Source organism: Chiloscyllium plagiosum, chromosome 9 (assembly GCF_004010195.1).
Source record: "Chiloscyllium plagiosum isolate BGI_BamShark_2017 chromosome 9, ASM401019v2, whole genome shotgun sequence".
In the NCBI taxonomy this organism is placed as follows: domain Eukaryota; kingdom Metazoa; phylum Chordata; class Chondrichthyes; order Orectolobiformes; family Hemiscylliidae; genus Chiloscyllium; species Chiloscyllium plagiosum.
The window spans coordinates 71,684,288-71,709,830 of record NC_057718.1 but is presented as its reverse complement, the minus strand read 5'-3'; the positions used below and the strand labels follow the sequence as shown (position 1 = coordinate 71,709,830).

The 25,543-nt window shown below is 43.1% G+C and overlaps 1 protein-coding gene across 4 annotated transcripts in view; it reads right to left on the bottom strand.

The window, feature by feature from the left end:
• Nucleotides 1-25,543, bottom strand: part of acat2 (acetyl-CoA acetyltransferase 2) — a 107,041-nt gene that overhangs the window by 41,750 nt on the left and 39,748 nt on the right. For all 4 annotated transcript variants that reach the window (XM_043696187.1, XM_043696188.1, XM_043696189.1 and 1 more), the window contains exon 3: nucleotides 23,728-23,909. In XM_043696187.1, the coding sequence (XP_043552122.1) occupies nucleotides 23,728-23,909 (182 nt within the window). The remainder of the gene's footprint in view (nucleotides 1-23,727; nucleotides 23,910-25,543) is intronic.

Genomic DNA, 25,543 nt, shown 5'->3' with positions numbered 1-25,543 from the left:
AAAATTATGAGGGGCATGGATAGGGTAAATAGACAAAGTCTTTTCCCTGGGGTTGGGTAGTCCAGACTAGAGGGCATAGGTTTAGGGTGAGAGGGGAAAGATATAAGAGAGACCTAAGGGGCAACTTTTTCACGCAGAGGGTGGTACGTGTATGGAATGAACTGCCAGAGGGTGTGGTGGAGGCTGGTACAATTGCAACATTTAAAAGGCATCTGGATGGGTATATGAATAGGAAGGATTTGGAGCGATATGGGCTGGGTGCTGGCAGGTGGGACTAGATTGGGTTGGGATATCTGATCGGCATGGATGGGTTGGACCGAAGGGTCTGTTTCCATGCTGTACATCTCTATGACTCTAAATAACATCATACATCTCCAGAGACCATAATTCAGGCTGTAATGTAAAATTGATATATACTGAACACTGATTTGGTGTCCAGAAGACCGAAAGAAATAGAAACAGGAGCAGGCCGCATAGACTTCTAGCTTGCTCCACCATTTAATAGGATCATGTCTAATCTGACATTTCTCATCCACTTTCTTATGCTTTGCCTGTAATCCTACTGATCAAGAATCTATTTTTCTCAGCCTTAAAATATACAGAAGGATTCTGGTCCCATAGCCCTCTGTAGCAAGGAGTTCCACAGACTCTCAATCCTCTGAGAAGAGAAAATTTCGCCTCATCTTAATCTTAAATTGGTACATCTTTATTCTGAGACTATGCCCTTTGGTCCTAGACTCTTCTGATGGGGGTGGGGTAACATTCTGTCAAGTCTCTTAAGAATATTGTATGCTTCAATGAAATCACCTCTCATGATTCTAAACTCCAGTGAGTAGACCCCCAACCAATTTAGCCTTTGCTCATAAAACAATCCTTCCATAAGAGGGATCATCATAGTGAACCTTTTCTGAACTGCCTTCAATGAAATGGTATCTTTTCTTAAATAAGGAGTCCAGTTCGGACGCCACACTTTAGCAAAGACATGAATGACTGAGGGTAGAAATTATTTCTGAGAATGATCCCAGGGATGAAAAACATAATTATGTTGATAAATTGGAAAATTTTAGACTGGTTTCTTTCAAAAACAGAATTTTGATAGAGGATACTAAAAATGAGGGGTCAGGATTAGAAGGCTGGGGATAAAATGTTTCCAGTTTTGTAAAAGAATTGCAAACAAGAGGACACAGATTGAAGGCAATTGGCAAAAGAAGCAATGGCGATATGCAGAAATACTTATTCATGCAGTGAGTGGTTAGGATCTCAAATGATTGCCTGACAGTGTGCTGGAGGCAGTCAAGGTATTCAACAGAGGATTTTATTGTGATACCAAAATTAAGTACGTCAGGATAATGCAGAGCAACTAGGAAAGTGGCACTAGGTAAATTACTCTAGGGAGCCTAATTAGGCAAGAATTGTCTCCAGTATGTGCATGGGTTGAGGATTGACTAACTAACATAACGTAATAGGATCATTTTATGTTAGAAAACTGTAACTAGTGAAATGCCACAGCAATCTATCTCAATGACTTTGGATGAAATAACTGACTGTATTGCAGCCAAATATACAAGGATAGATTGGAAAGCAAATTGTGAAAATGATACATAGAGCAAAGTGGTATAGATAAGTTATAAAACCAAATTACTACACATGTTGGAAATCTGAAATACGCTGGAAAAAACTCAGGTCAGGCAGCAACCAGGGAGAGAATGGTCAAGACCTTTCATCAGAACTGAAGAGAAATAGAAAGGTGAAAGTTATAAGCCAAAGGAAGGGAGAAAGTACAAGAAGAACTAAGAAATTCCATGAGAAGACAAAGGCTAGGGATCATTAAATAACAAAAGAATTCTTGCTGCAATAGACAGACAGCTAACGAATGTAGTAAAGAAATAACAGTTGCATTAACAAAGAGCAGTACAGCACAGGAATAGGCCCTTCAGCCTCCCAAGGCTGCGATATCACACAATGCCTATGTACCAAACTAAATAACTAATGCCTCTACACTGTGCCTCTATTCCCTGTTTATTCTTATATCTGTCAAGATGTCTTGTATACGTTTCTATTCTATCTCCTCCTCTGGCAGCACGTTCCAGGTACTTACCACCATCTATAAAGAAAAAGTGCCTCTCAAACATTTTATCCCCTTTAAACTTATCCCATTTTACCTTAGACCTATGACCCCTAGGAAATGACATTTCTATATGGGAAAAAAAGACTCCATTCTATCTATGTCTCACATAACTTTGTAACTTTTATCAGGTCACCCCTCATGGTCAACATTCAAGTGAAGACAAACCATGTCTGTCAAATCCCTCTTCATAGTTAATATTCTCCAAACCAAGCAACATCCTGCTAAACTATGTTTGTACGCTTTCCAAAGCCTCCACATTTTTCTTAAAGCATGGTGGCCAGAAATGTACACAATGTTCCAAATGTGGCCGAACTAAAGGTCAATACAGCAGTAACATGAGGAGTATGGGCTACATAAAGAACACCAAAATGAATTGTGAAGGAATGAAAAAAAGCCATCCCAGCAAACAAAGATGAAGAAAAATATTACATAGAATAAAATGAGGACAGAATTATGATAGGTCAATTGAGTGGACAAAAAGATTTGGCAGCTGGAGTGCACTATGGGAACATATGAATCAGGAAGAGTAGAAAAGCACAATACTATTTAAATGGGGAGACAGCAGAACGCATTACAGAGGGAACTGGATATCCTTATACATGAATCACAGAAGATTAGCATACAGTGCAGCAAGTAATTAGGAAGTTAAATGGAACAGAGATATTTATCGCAGGTGAGACAGTGGATAAAGTGGGGATGTCTTGTCACTACTCCCCACAACCCTTCTCACAACTCTTATTACATTGGTGAGACTACACATGGAGCACTGTGTTCAGTTCTGACAACTTTGTATTCGCTTTGGAACTGTTTAGAGAAGGCTGATTTTCAAGATGAAGGGGTTGTCTTAGGAAAGCTTGAGCAGGTTGGGCCTAGTTTAGAAGAATGGGTTCCTTTTATTGTAACATATTATTCTGAGTGGGGCATGACTGTACATGTGGAGAAATTGTTTCCCCTCACAGAGAAGTCTAGAATTAGAGGGCATAATTTAAAAATAAGGGACCTTTCAGTTAAAATGGAGAGGAGTTTTTTTTCTCTCAAAAGGCTCTGGAATTCTTCGTAGTGTCAGCAGTGGAGCCTGGACCACTGAATATATTCAAGACAGCATGAGAAAGATTTCAGATTTACAAACAATTAAGGGCTATGGGAGACAGGCCAGAAAGTGGAGTTTAGGATGAATCAGATTCGCCATGATTTTATTGAATGGCAGAACTGCTCTGCAGAGGTCTTATTTCTTATGATCTTAGGTGGGTTCAATTACAGCTTTCAAAAGAAATTGAATAACTACCAGAAGATTTGCAGGGCTGCAGCAAAAAGGTGGGGGGTTGAAAATATCCCAGAGGATTGGAAAACTGCCAATGTTAAGACAAAAATCAAGTAACTATAGGCCACAAAATAGAAAATTCTGGAGAAACTCAGCGGGCCTGGCAGTAGCTGTGGAGAGAAAGCATAGTTAACAGTTTGGGTCCAGTGACCATTCTTCAGAACCAATAGTGGCTAAGAAAAGAAGGTATGTATTCTGTTAAGAGGGTTAAAGGGTAAGTGATAGGTGAAGGTGAACCCAGAAGGCAAGAAAGATAGTTCAGCAAACAAACAAATGAATAATGGTAAGCCATCGAGAAAGAAAAGCTACTAATAGGGACCATAAGTACATGAAATTAAGTTAGCTGTGCTTAAAGCAGCCCATATGATGACAGGGCCTGGGTTGTGGTGATGGATAAAGGTCAAGGAAAAATATGTTCATGCCCTAAAATTATTGAACTCAATATGGAGTCCTGATGCTGCAGGGTCCCAAGCAGAAAGTTAGATGACCTAACTATACACCAGTTGGCTTAACATCTGTCATTGTGAAAACATTCAAGTCTATTAGAAAAGATGCAATAGCTGATCATTTAAAAATGCTAAATACAATCAGGCAGTGTCAGCACTGCTTCATGAAGAGGACATCATCTCTGACAAACCTACTAGAATTCTTTGAGGAGGTAAGAAGCAGGATAGATAAAGGGGAGGCAATGAGTATGTTTGGATTTTCAGAAGGCACTTAATAAGAGACTACACATAATAGGACAAGAGCACATAGTAGTAAATTAGTATGGATAGAGAACTGGCGAACTAATAGAAGCCAGAGACTTGGAATAAGGAGGGGTGACATTTCAGGCTGGCAATCTGTAATTAGCAATGTGTCACTGGGATCAGTGCTGGGGCCACAATCATTTATAATATATTAATAGCTTGGATGAAGAAAATGATTCTGCTATGGAAAAGTTTACAAATGACATGGAGATATGTGCAGATTAGATCAATGGGCAAAACCTTTGCAGCTGGAATATAAGATGGGGAAATGTGAGGTTATGCATTTTGGAAGGAAGGTAGAGGAGGCGAATATTGTTTAAATATGAAAGACTGCAGAAAACTACAGAACAGAATCCTCAACAATGAATCACAAAAAAGGTGGCCGTGAATGGGATAGGTAGATGAAGGTGGGGAAGTGATGGTGATAAGTCAGAAAGGAGGGTGGAGCAGATAGGTGGGGAGGAAGATGGACAGGTAGGACAGTTCAAGATGGCGGTGCCGAGTTGGAAGGTTGGATCTGGGATAAGGTGGAGGGGAGGGAAATGAAGAAACTGGTGAAATCTACTTTGATCCCATATGGTTGGAGGGTCCCAAGGCGGAAGATGAGACGTTCTTCCTCCAGGCATTGGGTGGCTAGAGTTTGGTGGTGAGGAGGCCCAGGATTTGCATGTCCTTAGCGGAGTGGGAGGGGGAGTTAAAGTCTTCATCAACAGGGCAGTAGAGTTGTTTAGTGCCAGAAATGTTCTCTGAAAGGCAAGTTGGCATTCTGTCTCACCAATGTAGAGGAGACCACACCAGGGGCAATTGAGACAGTAGAGAATGTATGTGGAAGTACAGGTAAATCTCTGTTGAATGTGGAAGGATCCTTTGGGGCCTTTGGACAGAGGGGAGAGGTGTGGGCACAGGTTTTGCGCATCTTGCGGTGGTAAGGGAAGATGCTGGGTGTGGAGAGTAGGTGGTGGAGGCTGTGGACCTAGCAAAGGAGGCACGGAGGGAATGGTCTCTGAGAAACGCAGATAGGAGTGAGGAGCAGGCTGAGACGATGAGTGGACTGGGGCAGTCAGGTTTCTGAATTTTGGGTAGGAGGTGGAACCGGACGGTATGGGGATCCCGGACTATCAGGCTGTTGGTGGGAGGTCCCCTGAGGTGATGAGGTTGTGGATGATCTGGGAGATGATGGTTTATTGAGAGGAGGTGAGGTCATGGTCAAGGGGGCAGTAGGAGGAGGTGTCCATGAGTTGGTGTAGAGGTCGGTGCACCAAACTAACCCTGCACCACCCGGTTCTACCTCCTACCCAAAATTCACAAACCTGACTGCCCTGGTTGATCCATCATCTCAGCCTGTTCCGGCCCCACTGAACTTATCTCTGCATACCTTGATAAGGTCCTGTCACTGTTGGCCCAGGATCTCCCCACATATGTTTGGGACACCACCCAGGCCCTCCACCTCCTCCATGACTTCCGTTTCCTTGACCCCCAATGCCTCATCGTCACCATGGACATCCAATCCCTGTACACTTCCATCCGCCATGACAAAGGCCTCCAGGCTCTCCATTTCTTCCTCTCCTGCTGACCCAAACAGTACCCTTCCACTGACACACTCATGCAATTGGCTGAACTGGTCCTCATCGTCAACAATTTCTCCATCGAATCATCCCATTTCCTCCAGACAAAAGGGGTAACTATGGACATCCACATGGACCCCAGCTATGCCTGCCACTTCGTAAGTCAGTGGAACAGTCCATCTTCAGTCGTTACAATGGCACCATTCCCCATCTTTTCCTCCACTAAATCGATGACTCTATTGGTGCCACCTTTTGCTCCCGCAAGAAGATTGAACAGTTCATCAACTTCACCAACACCTTCCACCCTGACCTCAGGTTCACCTGGACTATCGCGAATACCTCATCTTACCCCTTGGGACCCTCCAACCACACAGGATCAATGTAGATTTCAGCAGTTTCTTCATTTTCGCGCCCCATCCCCCCATCTTATCCCAGATCGAACCTTCCAATTCGTCATCGCCCTCTTGAACTATCCACCTGTCAATCTTCTTCTGCACCTATCTGCACCACCCTCCTTTCTGATCTATCTCCATCACCTACCTATCGCATTCCCAGCCAACTGTCCCCAGCTCCACCCTCCTCTTATTTATCTCTCAGCCCCTTTGGGCTACCCCCTCATTTCCGATGAAGAGCTTATGCTTGAAATATCAACTCTCCTGCTCCTTGGATGCTGCCTGACCGGCTGTGGTTTTCCAGCACCATACTTCTGGAGTCTGATCTCCATCATCTGAAGTCCTAATTTTCTCCTACTTCTGATCTTTGATATATGGAACTGTCATCAGTTGCTTCTGCATAAAGCAGATAAAGACATAATTGGATGCCTGCCCTCCTTCTTTATGTAAAGATTCAATATTACTGGGTAAATAACTCTAAACTATGGTCACTTTCCTCCAAACTAGAACTGCAGGCTTTTGCCATAGATATTTTCACTCTTTTGAAAGGACATCAACATCAGCTCACCTTTCTTGATGTTTACAGGTCCTATTTTCCTTCCTGCACCTTAATGATAGTCTTGGTGGGCTATTCTTCCAAAACCCATGTACCAGTGAGGGTAATTCTGCTCACACCTGGACTACACTAGATGGGAATAACAAGGGAAAACACTGGCTCTATCAACAAGTGGTGTCACAGCTAGACAAGGTGGTGAAGAAGACATTTAGCATGCTGGATTTCAGCAATCGAGGCATTAAATGTAGGAGTTGGGGCATTAGGTTACAGTTATATATGTTACTGGTGAGGCTGGACTTGGAGTATTGTGTGCAGCTTTGGTCATCCTGCAATAGGAAAGACAGAGCTAAATTAGAAAGAGTGCAAAGAAGATTAACAAGGATATTACCAGGGCTAGTAGGCCTGAGCTATAGGGAGAGGTTGGCCAGAATAGGACTTTATTTCTTGGAATGTAGGAAATTGAGGGTTGACCTTATCGAGGTGTATAAAAGCATGAGGGGCATAGGTAGGATTAATGCATATAGTCTTTCTCCCAGGAATGGGGAACTGAAAACTATAGAAGGCATAGGTTTAAGGTGATAGGGGAAAGATTTAGGAAGGACCTGATGGGCAACTTCTTCACGCAAAGAGTGGTGCGTATATGGAATGGACTGCCAGAGAAAGTGGTTGAGGCAGGTACAATAGCACCATTTAAAAAACATTTGGAAAAGTACATGGATGGGAAGAGTTTAGAGGGATATGGACCAAATGTGGACAATTCAAGCTAACTGAGTGGGCACCAAGCTCAGCATGGACCAGTTTAGGATGAAGGGCCTGCATGACTCTATAACTCCACAGCACATTGTCATTAAATTTTGCCTCTTCATCTAAGCCTAACTGCAGACAATCCTATATCCCTCTTATCCCTCAGAGTATAAAATGTGAACTGCTTGGTTTTGGTGGGGCAGTTACCATTTTGAAATGTGAAAATAATTAACACCTGTGGCTTAAATTAAATCTACAGGCCAGACCTTCCAGTTGTTTACTGCAATTTAAACTACCTAGCTACTTTTTCACACTGAAGCCTAATCCAATGATGAACAGGAACATCTTACTGAGCAGTAAGGCCTAAGTGACATGAAGCCAGGCCTAATTTTTGTCAGGAACAAAAATAACGCCTTTTCAGTTCAATGAGCTTTTTAAAGGACCTGTGAAACCCAGATAATGCTCACCACCCCTTATTAACAATGCACACTTACCCTCAGTCATCCTCACAACGTTTCCCCTCTCCCAACTCATCCTCATCTACACTCATCACTTATATCCCCAACAATACTGACTCTTCAAACATCGGGTGGAAAATAATTCATCTTTCATTCGTGCAAGTATTTTAACCACCTATACCATGAGCTTTTATTTTCCACAACAGCCTTTGATATTGCATTGTATCAAACTGCTTCTGGAAATCTAAGTACAGTACATCCACCCCTTTATCCACCGCACACATTACTTCCTCAAAGAATGCCATTAAGTTGATTAAACATGACTTCCCTTTCACAAAGCTAAGTTGACTTTGCCTGATTATCTTGAATATTTCTAACTGCCTCAGGTAATATCATTAATAATAACTAATATCTTTCTTCTGATAGATATTAAGCCTACTGGCCATAGTTTCCTGTTTTCTGTCTCCCTCCATTTTTGCATAAAGCAGTTACATTCGATGTTTTCCAATCTAGTAGCTCCTTCCATGAATCTAAGGAATGTTGGAAAATTAAAACCAATACATCAACTATCTCAATGGCTATTTCTTTTAAGATGCAGGGATGAATTCTATCTGGACCTGGTGGCCCTAAAACTTAGTTGCTGCCTAAGACCCCAATACAATAAATACTCAATCTTGAGCTGCTCCAGAACTGACCTCTAACCAAGCTGTTTCAGAAACCAGGGTCATGCATTCAAAGCTTACATCGAAATGAGATGGGAATGTAAACTTAAACAGGACACAAAAAAACTGCAAATAGATACAGACAGGTTAAAATGATGGACAACAAAGGGCAAATGGAGAATGTGAGTAAATGCAGGGTTATTTTAGTAAGAAGCAAAGAGAAGCATTATGAAAAGGCATCTCATTGAAAGGCAAAACCATGAATGCAGCAGTTTTCTTGAAAGCAAAGTACCCTAGTATGTTAACAGTCTTGAGTACAAATGACTTTTGGTGGCTTGGACATGTCACTAGGACACAAAAACAGAAGTTGCTGGAAAAGCTCAGCAGGTCCGGCAGCATCTGCGAAGAGAAATCAGAATTAACATTTCGGGTCCGGTGACCCTCCTCAGAACTATTCCAGCAACCTGTTTTTGTTTCTGATTTACAGCATCCGCAATTCTTTCATTTTTTTATTCACTAGCATATGAGACAGACCTTAGGATTTTCTCTATGATGAGATAGCCAGAACCAGGTGATGAGCAAAACACCCAAAGGTACACCTCATGTATATTTTTTAGTGATATGGGGACCTAAACATCTATTCTCACACATAGGGACACTAGCTGACATCACAGGAAAATGGGGACTTCTTTTGTGGTTGGCCTCTGCCAGCATGGCAACAGTCACTAACACCAAAAACAACAGCTTACATTTGATAACAGCTTCATATGCAGCACTTTTGGTGAGAGCTGCCTTTCATGGATTAGCTTCTTTAGCAAAAATGCACCATATGAAACTAATCAGCCCTGATCGATTTGATTTGCTGCAGATTGCTGACTGAGCCAGGTCGTACTCATTCCTAGTTGGCCTTGAGAAAATGTGATCAGCCACCTTCTTGAACCACTGAAATCAATTTGGAAAAATGCCATTAGGGAGGCAGTTCCAGGATTCTGACCCAGCCAGTGACACTGAAAGAACAGTCATACATTTCCATGATGTGCGTGGACGGGAAGTTTGACATTGTGGCATTCCCATGTGTTTGCCGCCTTTGTTCTGCTAAATGGTAGTTGCCCTGGGTTTGGGCGATGTTAAGGAGCATTGGTGAATTTCTGTAATGTTTTTGTAGATGGTACACGCTGCTGCTGCTGAACATTTACAGTGGGGGCAGTGACATCCTAAGGGAAGCAGCAGCTGAGGTAGCAGATCCATTTGTTATAAATTCCAAAATTTTCTGCAAGTAAGAATAGTTCTAGTGGATTGGGAAAATGCTAATATAAATCCTTACTCAAAAAGGGAGGGAAACAGGAAGTAGGAAAGTACAAACCAGTTAGTTTAACATATGTTGTTTGGAAATAATTAGAATTCATTATTAAGGATGTAACAACAGGACATTTGGAAAGTCAAAGTCCAATCTATCAGAGTCAGTATGGTTTTATGAAAATCAAGTAAAGTTTGACTAATTTGCTGGAATTCTTTGGTGATGCAGCAAACATTTTAATGGGATCCGTTCTTCCAGGTGTTGTTCTTCCAGACTTCCAGAAGGCATTTGATAAGGTGCTGCACAAAAGGTGAATATGCCATATAAAATCACATCTTAGGGATTGGGGATAATTCATTACCTTGGATAGAGGATTAGCTAAACAGAAAGCAGAGAGTCAGGTCTTTTCCCAGTTGGTAAGACACAATTAGGAAGTGCCATACGTTTTGGATCTTCAAGCCCCAGCTATTTATAATCTATATCAATAAAGTAGATGCAGAGTTATAAAGTAAGTAACCAAATTTATGGATGGCATTAAAACAGGTAGGAAATAAGCAAGTTACAAATAGGTATTAATAGGCTCGGTCACAGGCCAAAATTTGGCAAAGGACGTGGACAGGGCTTTAAACTAAATATTGTCGGGGGAGGGGGATGGGTTTAATTGCATGGAAAATTCTAGAATAAGTTAAAGCAGGGGGAGGACTCATCAGAGATTATTACAGTTTCCAGAATACATATTGCGACAGTGAGTATGGAAAGGGTCAGGAATCTAACTTCAAGCACAGTAGATAAGGGGATAACTATGAGAAGGGTGGCAGTCAACTCAGGACTGAGGGTGTTGCACTTAAATGGATGCAATATACGAAACAAGGTAAACGAGCTTGTAGTATGGATTAAAATTGGCAGGTTTGATATTATTATCACAGAGATGTGCGACAGGGCAGGAACCTAAATATCCAAGGATATGCATCCTATCAAAAAAAAAGGAAGATGGACAGAGAGGGTGGCATTGCTCTGTTAGTAAGAAATTAAATTAAATTGATGACAAGAAGTGATGTAGAATTGGAAGACATAGAATATGTGTCAATACAGTTGGGAAACTGCAAAGGGAAAAATGACCCTGATGGGAGTTATGTATAGGCTTCCTTGCAATAGTCAGGATGCAATGAAGAAATTAAATCAGGAGATAGAAATTCCGATGAAGGGCTTATGCCTGAAACGTCGATTCTTCTGCTCTGTGGATGCTGCCTGACGTACTGTGCTTTTCCAGCACCACACTCTCAACTCTGATCACCAACATCTTCACTTTCCCTTAGAAAAGGCATGTTATAAAGGCACTATTACAAAAATCATGGGGGACTTCAATACACAGGTGGACTGGGAAAATCAGGCTAGTAGTGGATCACAAGAAAAAGAATTTGTGGAATGTCTACGAGATGTTTTTTGGAGCAGCTTGTGGCATAGCCAATAAAGCCACAGGCAATTCTGGATTTGGTGATGTACAACGAGCAGACTTGACTAGGAGCTTAAAGTGAAGGGCAATGATCATAATATGATAGAATTCACCCTGTATTTTGAGAGGGAGAAGCTGGAAGCAATACAATGATATTACAATTGAGTAAAGGTAAGAACATGAGGGAGAAGCTAGCCAGAGGTGATTGGAAAGGGAGCCTAGCAGGGAAGATGGTGGAGCAGCAATAGCCGAAGTTTCTGAGCGTAACTCAGGAGACACAGCAGCAATTCATTCTAAAGAAGAAGAAACATACTAAGGGGAGGATGAGGCAACCATAGCTGACAAGGAAAGTTGGGGACAACATAGAAGCAAAAGTAAAAGCAATCAATGTGACAAAGATTATTGGGAAGCTAGAGGATTGGGAAGCCTTTAAAAACCAGCACAGCATAAGGTAAGCTAGTTAGTAATATAAAAGATTGCAAGAATTTTTTTTCAGATAGCTAAAAGCTAAGAGCGAGAGCTAAGAGCTAAGGGCATTGAACCACTGGAATATGAGGCTGGAGAAGTAATAATGGAGCACAAAGAAATGGTAGAGGAACTGAATAGGTATTTTGCACAAGCTTTCACAAGACACCAGCAGCATGCTAGAACTTCAAGAGAGTCAGTGGGCAGAGGTGAGTGTAGTGGCTATCAGTAAGAACAAAGTCAGAAGTCACACAACATGTCCAACAGGTTTATTTTTGAAATCACAAGCTGTCAGAGAGCTGCTCCTTCATCAGGTGAAGTAAAGTGCACAGGTACATAATTTATAGGCACAGAGATCATTGCAAGAGATTCCAGCCCCATCTTAGATTAGATTAGATTAGATTAGATTACTTACAGTGTGGAAACAGGCCCTTCGGCCCAAGAAGTCCACACCGACCGGCCGAAGCGCAAGCCACCCATACCCCTAACCTAACACTACGGGCAATTTAGCATGGCCAATCTTATTTTTGATTTTTTGTAATTATCTCTCTACCTCAATTAATTGGATCATAGGTTAACCCTTCACTTGCTAGTCAGCTGTTAACAAACCAAACAGCCTCTCAGCAACCCATTAAGGGTTAAATCAAAGCCAGATGTCTCTGTCAGTCATCTTAACCTAGTCAAAAATCTGATTTGGATTTACCTGTTCTCAAATTGCCTAGTAAAACCAATAGCGTCTCAGAGTTAGAAAAGGCTCGAGGTCATAATATTCCTTAACTAAAACTGTCAATCGTGGAAGGTTTTAGTATCTGGTGCCTCAGGGAAAGCTATCAGTCCATAAGCTGTCAGGAGAATTATACATGGCATTTTATCTGCCGCAACGTCATTTGCCTGGAAAAAATAACACATCCCGTCCACAATGACAAGGTCAAATGAGTCAAGTTTACCAAATTACAGCATGATTACTCCATGAATGCTTACTCCAACTCAAAGACTGTAGAGAAGGATATGGAAGATAGAGAACGTGGGGAAATAAATAGCAATATCTTGAAAAATGTCCATATTACAGAGGAGAAGATGCTGGACATCTTAAAATGTATAAAGGTGGATAAATTACTGGGACCTGATCGGGTGTACTCTAAATCTCTGTGGGAAGCTAGGGAAGTGATTACTGGGCCCCTTGCTGAGATGCTTGAATCACTGAAAGCCACAGGTGAGGTGCCAGAATTCAGGAGGTGGGCTAATGTGGTGCCACTATTTAAGAAAGGTGGTAAGGTAAAGTCAAGAAACTATAGACCGGTGAGCCTGACATCAGTGGGAGGCAAGTGTTGGAGGGAATCCTGAAGGACAGGATTTACATGTATTTGGACATGGCAAGGACTGATGAGGGGTAGTCAACATCGTTTTCTGCATGATTTTTTGAGTTTTTTGAAGAAGTAGTGAAAAGGATTGATGAGGGCAGAGTGGTGGACGTGATCTATATGGAATTCGTTAAGGCATTTGACAAGGTTCCTCATGGCAGACTGGTAAGCAAAGTTAGATCATGTGGAATATTAGGAACACTAGCCATTTGGATACAGAACTTGCTTGAAGGTATGGTGGTGTGGAGAGCTGCTTTTCAGACTGGCAGCCTGTGACCAGTGGTGTGCCACAAGTGCTGGGTCCACTGCTTTTTGTCATTTATATAAATTATTTGGATGTGAACATAGCAGGTTTGGTTAGTAGACTTTCAGGTAACACCAAAATTGGAGGTGTAGTGGACAGAGAACAAGGTTACCTCAGAATACAACAGAATCTTGGTCAGATGGGCCAAAGGCTGATAAAGTGGCAGATGGGGTTTAATTTACATAAACATGAGATGCTGCACTTTGGAAAGGCAAATCAGGGCAGGACTTATACACTTAAATAGTAAGGTCCTGGGGAATGCTGCTGAACAAAGAGATTTTGAAGTGCAAGTTCATAGTTCCTTGAAAGTGGTGTCGCAGATAAACAGAATAGTGAAGGCAGCATTTGGTATGCTTGCCTTTATTGGTCAGTGCATTGAGTATGGGAGTTGAGAGGTCATATTATGGCTGTACAGGACATTGGTTAGGCCACTGTTGGAATATTGCATGCAGGTCTGGTCTCCCTGATATAGGAGGATGTTGTGAAACTTGAAAGGGTTCAGAAAAGATTTACAAGAATATTGTCAGGTTTAGAGGGTTTGAGCTATAGGGAGAGGCTGAGTAAGATAGGTCTATTTTCCCTGGAGCTTCGGAGGCTGAGGGGTTACCTTATCCTGATCTATAAAATTACGAGGGGCAACGGTTAGGATGAATAGTCAATATCCTTTCCCTGGGGTGGGAGAGTTCAAAAGTAGATGGCATAGATTTAAGGTGACAGGGGAAAGATTTAAAAGGAACCTAAGGGGCAACCTTTTCATGCAGATGGCGGTGCATGTATGAAATGAGCTGCCAGAGGAAGTGGTAGTACAAATACAACATTTAAAAGGTATCGGGATGTGTATACGAATAGCAAAGATTTAGAAGGATATAGGCCGAATGCTGGCAAATGGGACCAGATTAATTTAGGATATCTGCTTGACATGACCAAGTTGGACCAAAGAGTCTGTTTCTATGCTGTACGGCTTCATGACTCTATGACAATTGAGAGTGAATTTCTTCAGGGGCGTGCTTTTCTCTCATCACCAATGGAGTAACTCCACAAAGGCCATTTCCCGTCACCAAGTAACCCATTATTCACACGCAGCAAGTCATTGACACTGACCCTGCTTCCTCAAAGCCATACGTCAGAGTGACCAGAACTTCTGACACTTCTGTTTATTTTTTAAAATTTTTTTTGCACGAATTTTTTATTCAATTTCCACCACCAGGAAGATAGGAAAACACCCGGGTGGCCAGTGACAAACACTGCCCTTCACATCAAAGGGCAGTGCTGTGTGACACTCCTGTTTATGTCTGTCAGCCAGGATTCCCCGATTGGTGCAAATTAAAGCCCCAATCAGGGAACTCATTTGATATGAGGTCCACCTGGCTGACCTGACTGCAGAGAGGCATGAACAGAGTGGATGTGGAAAGGATATTTCCACGAGGAAAAGAGACTAGGACCTGAGGATACAGCCTGATAGTGAAGGACAATTCTTTAGAACTGTGAAGGAATTTTTTCCAGCAAAAGAGTGGTTAATCTACAGCACTCATTGCTGCAGAAAGCTGTGGAGGCCTCATCATCGAGTGTAGGTTCTTGATTAGTAAGGGACTCAAGGGTCACGGTGACAGGCAGGAGAATAGGATTCAGAAACACATCAGCCATGATGAAATGGTGGTGCTTACTCAAAGAGCCGAATGGCTTACTTTGCTCCTGTACCTTATTGTGTTAATGTGGACAAGTGAGTTCAGATGAGTAGAAAGTCAACTTATCTAAAAGGTCAATAACTTTAGAGTGTGTCAGTGCAAGAATCGCAAAAAAACTTGTTTACGCAGATAATAAGGAAGGCAAATGGCATTTATTGCTAAAGGAATAGAGTATAAAAGTAGGGAAGCATTGCTACAACTGTGCAAGACATTAGTGAGACCACAGCTGGAATACTGCTTCCAATTTTGGCCCCTTTACTTAAGGAGAGATGTAGTTGTATTGGAGGCCATTCAGAGGAGATTTACTAGGTTGATTCCAGAAATGGAGGGTTTGTCTTATGAACAGAGATTGAGCAGTTTAGATCTATACTCTCGGGAGTTTAGAAGAATGAAAGGTGATCTATTTGAGATATACAACACACTAAAGGAACTTGACAAAGTAGTTATAGAAAGGATTAGATTAAATTAGATTACTTAGTGTGGAAACAGGCCCTTCAGCCCAACAAGTCCACACCAACCCGCCACCCACCCAGACCCATTCCCCTACATTCACCCCTTCACCTAACACTACAGGCAATTTAGCATGGCCAACTCACTTAACCTGCACATTTTTGGATTGTAGGAGGAAACCGGAGCACCCGGAGGAAACCCACGCAGACACGAGGAGAATGTGCAAACTCCACACAGCCTGAGGCGGGAATTGAACCCGGGTCTCAGGCGCTGTGAGGCAGCAGTGCTAACCACTGTGCCACCATGCCGCCACATGTTTCTCATGTGAGGCAATCTAGAACAAGAGATCACAATTTAAGGTTAAAGAGGAGCAGATTTAAAACAGAGATCGGGAGAAATTACTTCTAAGAGAAAGTGAGCACTGGAGAGTTGGAGTCAGAAAGTGTCATGTTGGAAAAGCACAGCAAGTCAGGCAGCTTCCAAGGAGCAAGACAGTCAACATTTCGGGCATAAGTCCTTCATCAGGGATGTGGAGGGGAATGAGACCGAGAGTTAAATGGGGGTGGGAGTGGGGCTGGCGGGAGGTTAGCTGGGAAGGCAATAGGTGGACGCAAGTGGGAGGGTAATAGTGATAGGTCGGTGGGGAGGGTGGAGTAGACAGGTAGGAAAGAAGCTGGAAAGGTAGGACACATCATGAAAGGGTGTTAAGTTGCAGGGTTGGATCTGTGAATGAAATGGTGCGAGGGAAAACTAATGAAGTCGATGTTGACGCCATATGGTTGAAGGGTCCCAAGGCAGAAGATGAGGCATTCTTCCTCCAGTTGTGGAGTAGCTTTGATTTGGCACTGGAGGCTGCCCAGGACCTGAATGTTCTTGAGGGAGTGGGAGGGAGACTTGAAGTGGTTGGCCACAGGCCAGTAGGGCTGTTTGGTGTGTGTGTCCCAGATATTTTCCCTGCAATGCTCCGCGAGTTGGCATTCTGTCTCCCCGATGTAGAGGAGACCAATCAACAGCAACAGACAACAAATGAAGTGCGGGTATGTGCAGGAAAATCTCCAGATTTGGGGCCCTGGTTGGAGGTGAGGGGGGAGGTGTGAGCACAGGTCTTACACCTCCTGCGGTGGCAAGGGAAGGTACTGGGCGCGGAGGGTGGGTTGGTGAGGGGCATGGACCTAATGAGGGAGTCACAGTGGAATTGATCTCTGCAGAACGCAGATGGGGTGGGGAGGGAAATATAACTTTGGGGGTGGGGTCTAATTGTAGGTGGTGGAATCAGTAGAGAATAATGCACTATATCCAGAGATTAATGGGGTGGAATGTGAGGACCGGGGTGTGCTATCCTTGTTGCGGTTGGAGGGGTGGTGTCCAACTGCAAAGATGCAGGAAGTGGAGGGCAACTGAGGGCAATGTTGGTCATGGGGGAGGGGTGATTGCGGTCCTTAAAATAGGAGGCCATCTGGGATATCCAGAAATGGATGCAGCAAATGCGAAGGAATTGGCAGTCAAGGTGGCTACGCAAGTGAATGGGTTTGAAATAGATGTCCATATTGAGTCGGTTGCCAGAGATAGAGATGGAGAGGTCCGTAAGGGGAGGGAGATGTCAGAGACGGTTCATGTGAACGAAAGGTCAGGGTGGAAGGTGTTTGTGAAGTTGATGGGAACACAAGGTGATGCTGATAAAGTCAGCAATGTAGCAGAGGAAAAGGTGGGGGATGGTGCCGGTGTAACTGCGGAAGAGGGACTGTTCCACGCATCCTACAAAGAGGCAGGCATAGCTGAGTCCCATGCGGGTGGCCATGGCTACCTCTTTGGCCTGAAGGAAGTGGGAGCATTCGAAGGAGAAGTTATTAAGAGTGAGAACCAGTTCCACCAATCAAATGAGTGTGTCAGTAGACAGGTACTGGTTGGATTGTTGTGAGAGGAAGAAACAGAGGGCTTGGAGGCATTCGCCAAGGCAGATGGAGCTGTATAGGGCGGGATGTTATAAGGTAGCCAGGAAGGATCTGAAGAGAGAGCTAAGAGCAGCAAGGAGGGGACATGAAAAGTCCTTATTTGGTAGGATTAGGGAAAACCCAAAGGCTTTCTATAGGTATGTCAGCAATAAAAGAATGATTAGGGTAGGAATAGATCCAGTCAAGGATAGTAGGGAAGTTGCGTGTGGAGGCTGAAGAAATTGGGGAGACACTGAATGAATACTTTTCGTCAGTATTCACTCAGGAACAGGACATTGTTGCCGATGTGAATACTGAGTCACAGTTAATTAGAATGCACGGCTTTGAGGTATGTAGGGAAGAGGTGTTGGAAATTCTGGAAAGGGTGAAAATAGATAAGTTCCCTGTGCCTGATGGCATTTATCCTAGGATTCTCTGGGAAGCAAGGGAATTGCAGAGCCATTAGCCTTGATTTTTATGACCTCATTGTCTACAGGAATAGTGCCAGTAGACTGGAGGATAGCAAATGTGGTTCCCTTGTTCAAGAAGGGGAGTAGGGATAACCCTAGTAACTATAGGCCAGTGAGTCTCACTTCTGTTGTGGGCAAAGTCTTAGAGAGAATTGTAAGGGATAGGATTTATGAACATCTGGATAAGAATAATGTGATCAAGGATAGTCAGCGTGGTTTTGTGAAGGGCAGGTCGTGCCTCACAAGGCATATGGCGTACTGGCTTTTATTGGCAGAGGAATTAAGTTCCGGAGTCCTGAGGTCATGTTGCAGTTGTATAAAACTCCGGTGTGGCCGCATCTGGAGTATTGTGTGCAGTTTTTGGTCACCATACTATAGGAAAGATGTGGAGGCACTGGAACGGGTGCAGAGGAGGTTTACCAGGATGTTGCCTGGTATGGTAGGAAGATCGTATGAGGAAAGGCTGAGGCACTTGGGGCTGTTTTCATTGGAGAAAAGAAGGTTTAGAGGTGACTTGATAGAGGTATACAAGATGATTAGGGATTTAGATAGGGTTGACCATGAGAACCTTTTTCCACGAATGGAGTCAGCTATTACGAGGGGGCATAGCTTTAAATTAAGGGGTGGTAGGTATAGGACAGATGTTAGGGGTAGATTATTTACTCAGCGAGTCGTGAGTTCATGGAATGCCCTGCCAGTAGCAGTAGTGGACTCTCCCTCTTTATGGGCATTTAAACGGGGATTGGATAGGCATATGGAGGATAGTGGGCTAGTGTAGGTTAGGTGGGCTTGGATCGGCGCAACATCGAGGGCCAAAGGGCCTGTACTGCGCTGTATTTTTTCTATGTTCTATTTCTATGTCCATGGATGAGGCATTAGGGGCCGGAGAATCAAAAGTCATGAAGGAAGTGGAGGACAAGGGTGGTGTCCCAAATATATGTGGGGAGTTCCTGCACCAAGGGGGACAGGACAGTATTGAAAATGAGGAGATAAGTTTGGTGGGGCAGGAGCAGGTGGAGACAATGGGTTGACCAGGGCAGACAGGTTTTGGATTTTGGGTAAAAGGTAAAACCAGGTATTGCACTGTTGTGGAACTGAGGTTGGAGGCCGTGGAAATTGCCTGTGGTGATCAGATTGTGGATGGTCTGGGAGATGGTTTCATGATGGAAGATGAAGGTCGTGATCGAGGAAGCAGCAGGAGGTGCTCGTGAGTTGGCACCTGGCTTTAGTGACGTAGAGGTCGATGTATCTGACTACCAGTGCGCCCTCCCCGCTCCCACCTCCCCTGTCCATTAGTTTAATGGTGAGGTTGGGGTTGGAATGGAGGGAGTGCAGGGCTGTGCTTTGCGTGAGTTTGAGGTTGAAATAGGTGAGTAGGGTGGACAGGTAAAGGCTGTCAATGTCACGGCAGCAGTTGGAGATAGAGGTTGAGGGCAGGTGAGAGGCCAGCAGGGGGTGTCCAGGAGGACGGAGTATGTTGGACACTGGAGAAGGTTTCCTCAGAGGGTGGGTGGGACTCACGATTGAAAAAGTAAGCACAGAGAGGCGGAGGCAGCAGAAGAAAAGTTCAATGTCGCAGCATATATGGAATTCGTTGACCTGGAAATGTGATGGCATGATGGTGAGACCTTTACTGAGGACTGATCGTTCATCCTCAGTGAAGGCGAAGTCTAGGGGTTGGTAAAAAACCAGGCAGGGCTGGAGCCTAGTGTAGAGCTGGAGTTGGGAGTGGGAATGGAGGCTGTCTCTGGAGTGTGGGGGGGGGGCAGTCATGAAATTGTTGATGATGTCATAGGTGATGTCACCAGAGGAAGTGACGTGAATGGTGGCGGTCATGGGAGTGGAAGCAGTGCGTTCAGTGGCACTCGTGGGGATGAAAGTGACATTTTGGGCGGTGTTCACTAAAACAGTGTCCTTGGCAGCAGCGTTCTCAGTGGCAACTGTGGAGACGACATGGTCAGCAGAGCTTCATTAAGCAATGTCAGCAGGTGCAGAAGTGCCATGTTCAGCAGAAACAGCGGGGGCGGAAGCGGCATAAGTGTGCTTTCAGTGGGGTGTGTGGGGGCATCAGTGAAATTCCAGTAAGTGACATCAGTGCGAGCGGAAGTGGCATTTAACAGCAATAACCACGAGGGCAGAAGTGACATAGCGGACAGCATTCATCAGGTTTCAGCAGTGAAGGTTTCAGCAACAGAAGTATCAGCATCTTTGCGGAGGCAATAGTTCTTTCTGGCAGCAATCGCAGCGGCAGTAGTTCTAGGAAATTACTTCTCTCAAAGGATCATGAATGTGTGGAATTTACCACACCAGAATGTGGTTATGCTGAGATACTGAGTAAATGTGAGGAGGAGGAGATGGACAGATTTTTAGAGTCGAGAGTGTGGTGCTAGAAAAGCACAGCAGGTCAGGCAGCATTCGATGAGCAGGAGAATCGATGTTTCAGACGAGCCCTTCATCAGAAATTTTAAATAGGTTGAAGGGTTAAGGAGAGCAGGAACAAAGTGAAGTTGAAACTGAGATGATATAACGGAGCAAGCTCAAGAGGGTGAACTGGCTTCTAGTTGTTATGATATGATAACACAGATATCAAGTTGGAAAATAATAAAAATTAGTCAATAATTAATATCCCAGAATGGAAAAGGGCACATTTTTGGGATCTAAAAGTTGAACTGGAGCACGTTTATTGCAATTGCATTTTGGTGAATAAAATTGTGAATGAGAAATGGGAGAATTTCAAAAAGAGCTGAATAGGGCACAAACTAGGTACACAAGCAAGTAAAATAAAAATGTAATATCTAAACCTAGAATACGTGGTGACTAAGGGTATTGATAAGAAAATAAGGAAGGAAAAGGAGACATATGATACACACTGGATTAGAGTCTCAAATGCAGGAAAGGCTAAGGTTGGAAAAAGGAATGCTGACAGGAAGTACAAAGAAAGGAGCTGAAAATGTGTTGCTGGAAAAGCGCAGCAGGTCAGGCAGCATCCAAGGAGCAGGAGAATCGACGTTTCGGGCATAAGCCCTTCTTCAGGAATTCCTGAAACGTCGATTCTCCTGCTCCTTGGATGCTGCCTGACCTGCTGCGCTTTTCCAGCAACACATTTTCAGCTCTGATCTCCAGCATCTGCAGTCCTCACTTTCTCCTACAAAGAAAGGAGGGCAGGCTGTGCTAAAACAATTGGTAAACTGTTCTTCAAACATATTAATAGTAAAAGATTAATGAAGGATTGAGTGTGCCCATGTGGAACAAACAAGGTAGGCCATTCACTGAAGCAAAGATAGGCCATTCACTGACCCAGAGGGACTAAATGAATATTTTGCTTCGGTCTTTACCAAATTAGAAAATGGTGGCAATGGCCTTATTGAAAATGTGGGTGTTGAACATCTGAGCAGTATAGTGAAGATGAAGAGATGCTAAAATGGCTGACAGCACTACAAGCAGACAAGCAACGTGACCCGGATGGGATGCATCCTCGATTGCTAAGAGGTAAGGCAATAAACTGCAGTTATTGACAGAAATTTTCCAAGCCCCTCTAAACAGAGGATTAGTCCTGAGGGTCTGAAGGATTGCAAATATGACACCATTGTTTAAGAAAGTGGCAAAGCATAACCCAGGAGACAACAGCTTTTAATCAAAAGTGGGAAAACTAATGGAGGTCATAATATGGGATAATGTAAATATAGAGTCAATGAGTTATACAGCATTGAAGCAGACCCTTCCGTCCAACTTGTCCAGGCCAACCAGAGATCCTAAACTCATTTAGTCTCATTTGCCAGCATATGGCCCATATACCTATAAACCCTTCCTATTCATGTTTCCAACCAGATGTCTTCTAAAATTTGTCATTGAACCACTTCCACCACCCCCTCTGGCAGCTTGTTCCATTTGCGCACCACCTTCTGTGTGAAAATTTGCCCTTAGGGTCCCTTTTAAATCTTTTCCCTCTCACCTTAACCTATGCCCTCCAGTTCTGGGAAAAAGACCTTGGCTATTCCAGTCCCCTAAATCAAGTTTGTGAGACACATTGCCCATGCATAAAGCTATGCTGATTATCCCTCATCAGTCCTGGTCTTTCCAAATGCATTTAGATTCTGACTCTCAGAATCTCATCCAACAACCTACCCACCGCTGATGTCAGGCTCACTGGTTCCATGGCTTTTCCTTACAGCCTTTCTTAAATAATGACACAACATTAGCTACCATTAGTCTTTCAGCACCTCACCTATGGCTGTTGATGAGACAAATACCTCTGCTAGGGACCCAGTAATCTCTTCCTTAGCTTCCCACATTGTTCTGGAATACATGTGATGAGGTCCCAGGAATTGTTCTAACTTTATGCATTTTAAGACCTCCAGCACCTCATCTTCTGTAATGTGGACTCTTTTTAAGACATCACTATTTATTTCCCCAAGTTCCTTAGCTTCCATGTCTTTCCCCATGGTAAATACTGAAGAGAAATATTCATTTAGGATCTCATCCATCTCATGTGGTTCCACAGATAGATGGCCTTGTTGATTTTTAAGGAGTCCTATTCTCTTCCTAGTTATTCTTTTGCCCTTAATGTACTTGTAGAATTTGAATTGTCCTTAACCTTATCTGCCAAAACTATCTGATGTCCCCTTTTCACCCTCCTGATTTCCCTCTAAAGTATACTCCTACACCCCTATACACCTCAAGGGATTCATTTGATCCCAGCTGTCTATATCCAACATATGCCTCCTTCCTTTTCTTGACCACAGTCTCAATGTCTCTAGTCAACCAGTGTTCTCCATTCCTGACAGCCTTGCCCTTCATACTAACAGGAACATCCTATCCCTGAACTTTTGTTGACTCGCTTTTGAAAGCCTCCCACTTAACAGCCTCCCCCCATCAATTTTTGAAAGTTCCTGTCTAATACTATTAAAACTGACCTTGCTCTAATTTAGAACTTAACTTGTGGACCTGGCCAAACCTTTTTCACAACTATTTTAAAACTAATAGAATATGGTCACTGGTCCCAAAGTGCTCCCTCACTAAGGCTTCAGTCACTTGTCATGTCTTGTTTCCCAAGAGGAGGTCAAGTTTTGCTCCTTTTCTAGTAGGTCTATCTACATATTGATTGAGAAAACCTTCTTCAACACACTTAACAAATTCTTTCACATCCAGGCACTTAACACTATGGTAGTCCCAGTCTATGTTTGGAAAGTTAAAATCCCCTACTATTACAGTTTTATTACTCCTACAGTTACCCTGCATATTTGCTCCTCAATTTCCCACCGATTATTGGATGGGGGAGGGGAGCTAGAGTATAATCCCATCATAGAGATCACCCCCTCCTTATTTCTCACTTCCACCGATACAGATTCACTGAACAATCCCCCAAGAATATCCTCTTTAATTGTGCGCCATTCCCCCTCCTCTCTTGCCTCCCCTTTTATCCTTCCTATAGAATCTGCACCCCAAAACACTGAACTGCCAGTCCTATCCATTCCTCAGCCATGTTTCTGTAATAACTACAATATTCCCAGTCTCCTGTTCTGATCCTTGCCCCAAATCCATATGCCTAACCTGTTGGGCCTCTTGCATTTAAATAAATGTATTTTAAATCATCAGTCTTCCCTTGTTCCCTGGCCTGCTCTTGCCTACCTTGTCTATTGAACTTCTTCATTTTAACTAGACTCAACCTTCTGTCTTGTCTCACTACTGTTAACCAGCAAACAACCAGTTAGTATGACAGCTGAACTGTGTTCATACCTTGCTCATGCTCTCCATGCCTCCTGCTATCACAATATTGGAGCTGCCCGTTATGATGGCTTGTGTTGCAAGACACACTGCTTTCAGGCCAGAGCCACAAATCATCTGACAACTCCATGCTGGCACTTCATATGGGATTCCTGAATTGACGCTAGCCTGGCGAGCAGGATTCTGTCCTTGGCCTACAAAATTGTAGAAGAGAAATATAGTAGTAATATTTCATTTCATAAAGCATATAATTACTACAAAGAGAATTTTTAAAAAGTATGTTTAATCAAAAGACACTGGTTATTCAAGCGCTTGGTTTGCAACTACAAGCCTCTTTAAAAAAAAGGGTTCCAAATGTAAAACAGAGGTGGGCACTCTTGTACATTGCCTATGGACCTGTCATAAGATCCGTAGATACTGGACTAAAGTAGCAAGTACCCTGACAGAAATTTTAGGAATGGAAATTAAAGTGGACCCTGTATCTCTCCTTTTGGCCTTTTCGAACTTTCCCTCCCTGGATATGCACGGGAAGAGACTATTTTCTATTCTCTCTTTCTGCAAGGAAGAATATTTTGGTAAACTGGGTGGCTGAGGGTCCCCCTGGACTTTCAAATTGGCACAGATTAATTATGGAATGTATTCCCCTTGACTTCCTTACAAATATGGTGCACCGAAAGACCGAATTATTTTATAAAATATGGCAGCCCTTCTTGAATTATATGAATACAGATATTTCGGCTATCCTAACAAGGGCTTTTATTTAATTGAGATTACGAACCTGGCTGGTCCGGGGCCCCTTGGGAGAGGAATCCCACACGAATACGGGTTTTGTTACATTTGATGTTAACACATTCCGAGCATGTATCTCACTACCCAATCTCTATGTTATCCATTGTTTTTTTTTGTTTTTTTTCTCTTTCTCTTATTTGAATAATGTAAGAGACGTAAATATACACTCTGATTAGTTGTAGGCACCCTCCTCTAGCTTATCTCTCCACGCTTCAGGCTCACTGCCTTTATTCCTGATGAAGGGCTTTTGCCCGAAACGTCGATTTCGAAGCTCCTTGGATGCTGCCTGAACTGCTGTGCTCTTCCAGCACCACTAATCCAGAATCTGGTCTCCAGCATCTGCCGTCATTGTTTTTACCTCGGTTAGTAGTTAGTTGAGTTTTGTTTTTTTCTTTCTCGGTATTTTTCTTTTGTTAAATTTTGGTTATTATATATTTAAGATTTAATTGTATATCAATGTTTGTACTTGAGAGTTTTGTTTATTTTTGTAAACTTGTAAAAATGTTAAATTTCTAATGAAAATATCTTTAAAAAAAGGGTTGTATCAGGCTATTCAATTAAGTGAGGGATCACAGTTGAGCTAGATCCCCACTTTGCTAATACATTTATGGTTTTAAAAACATGGTGGTGACTGCGGTGAGCGTTTAAAATACAGCAGGGATAAAAAACTCAAAATATTTGGATCACACAAGCAAAACCAATGATGCAAAGGATGCCAATTGTTCAGTGGATTTTTTTTTGGTTGGAAAGTTGTTGTGGGAATGGCACACAATGAGCTGGAAATCAGCTGATATCACCTGATACTTTAGCTAATACCCAGAGTTGCACATTATCATTGCTACAGATGCATCTTTTACAGGATTGGGTGCTGGTTTTTCCATACAGGCAGACAGAAAACACAGGGAGAAAGTGAAGACTGCAGATGCTGGAGATCAGAGTCGAAGAATGTGGTGCTGGAAAAGCACAGGTCAGGCAGCATCCAAGGAGCAGGAGAATCGATGTTTCAGGCATAAGCCCTTCCTCAGAAATGAGGCTGAAT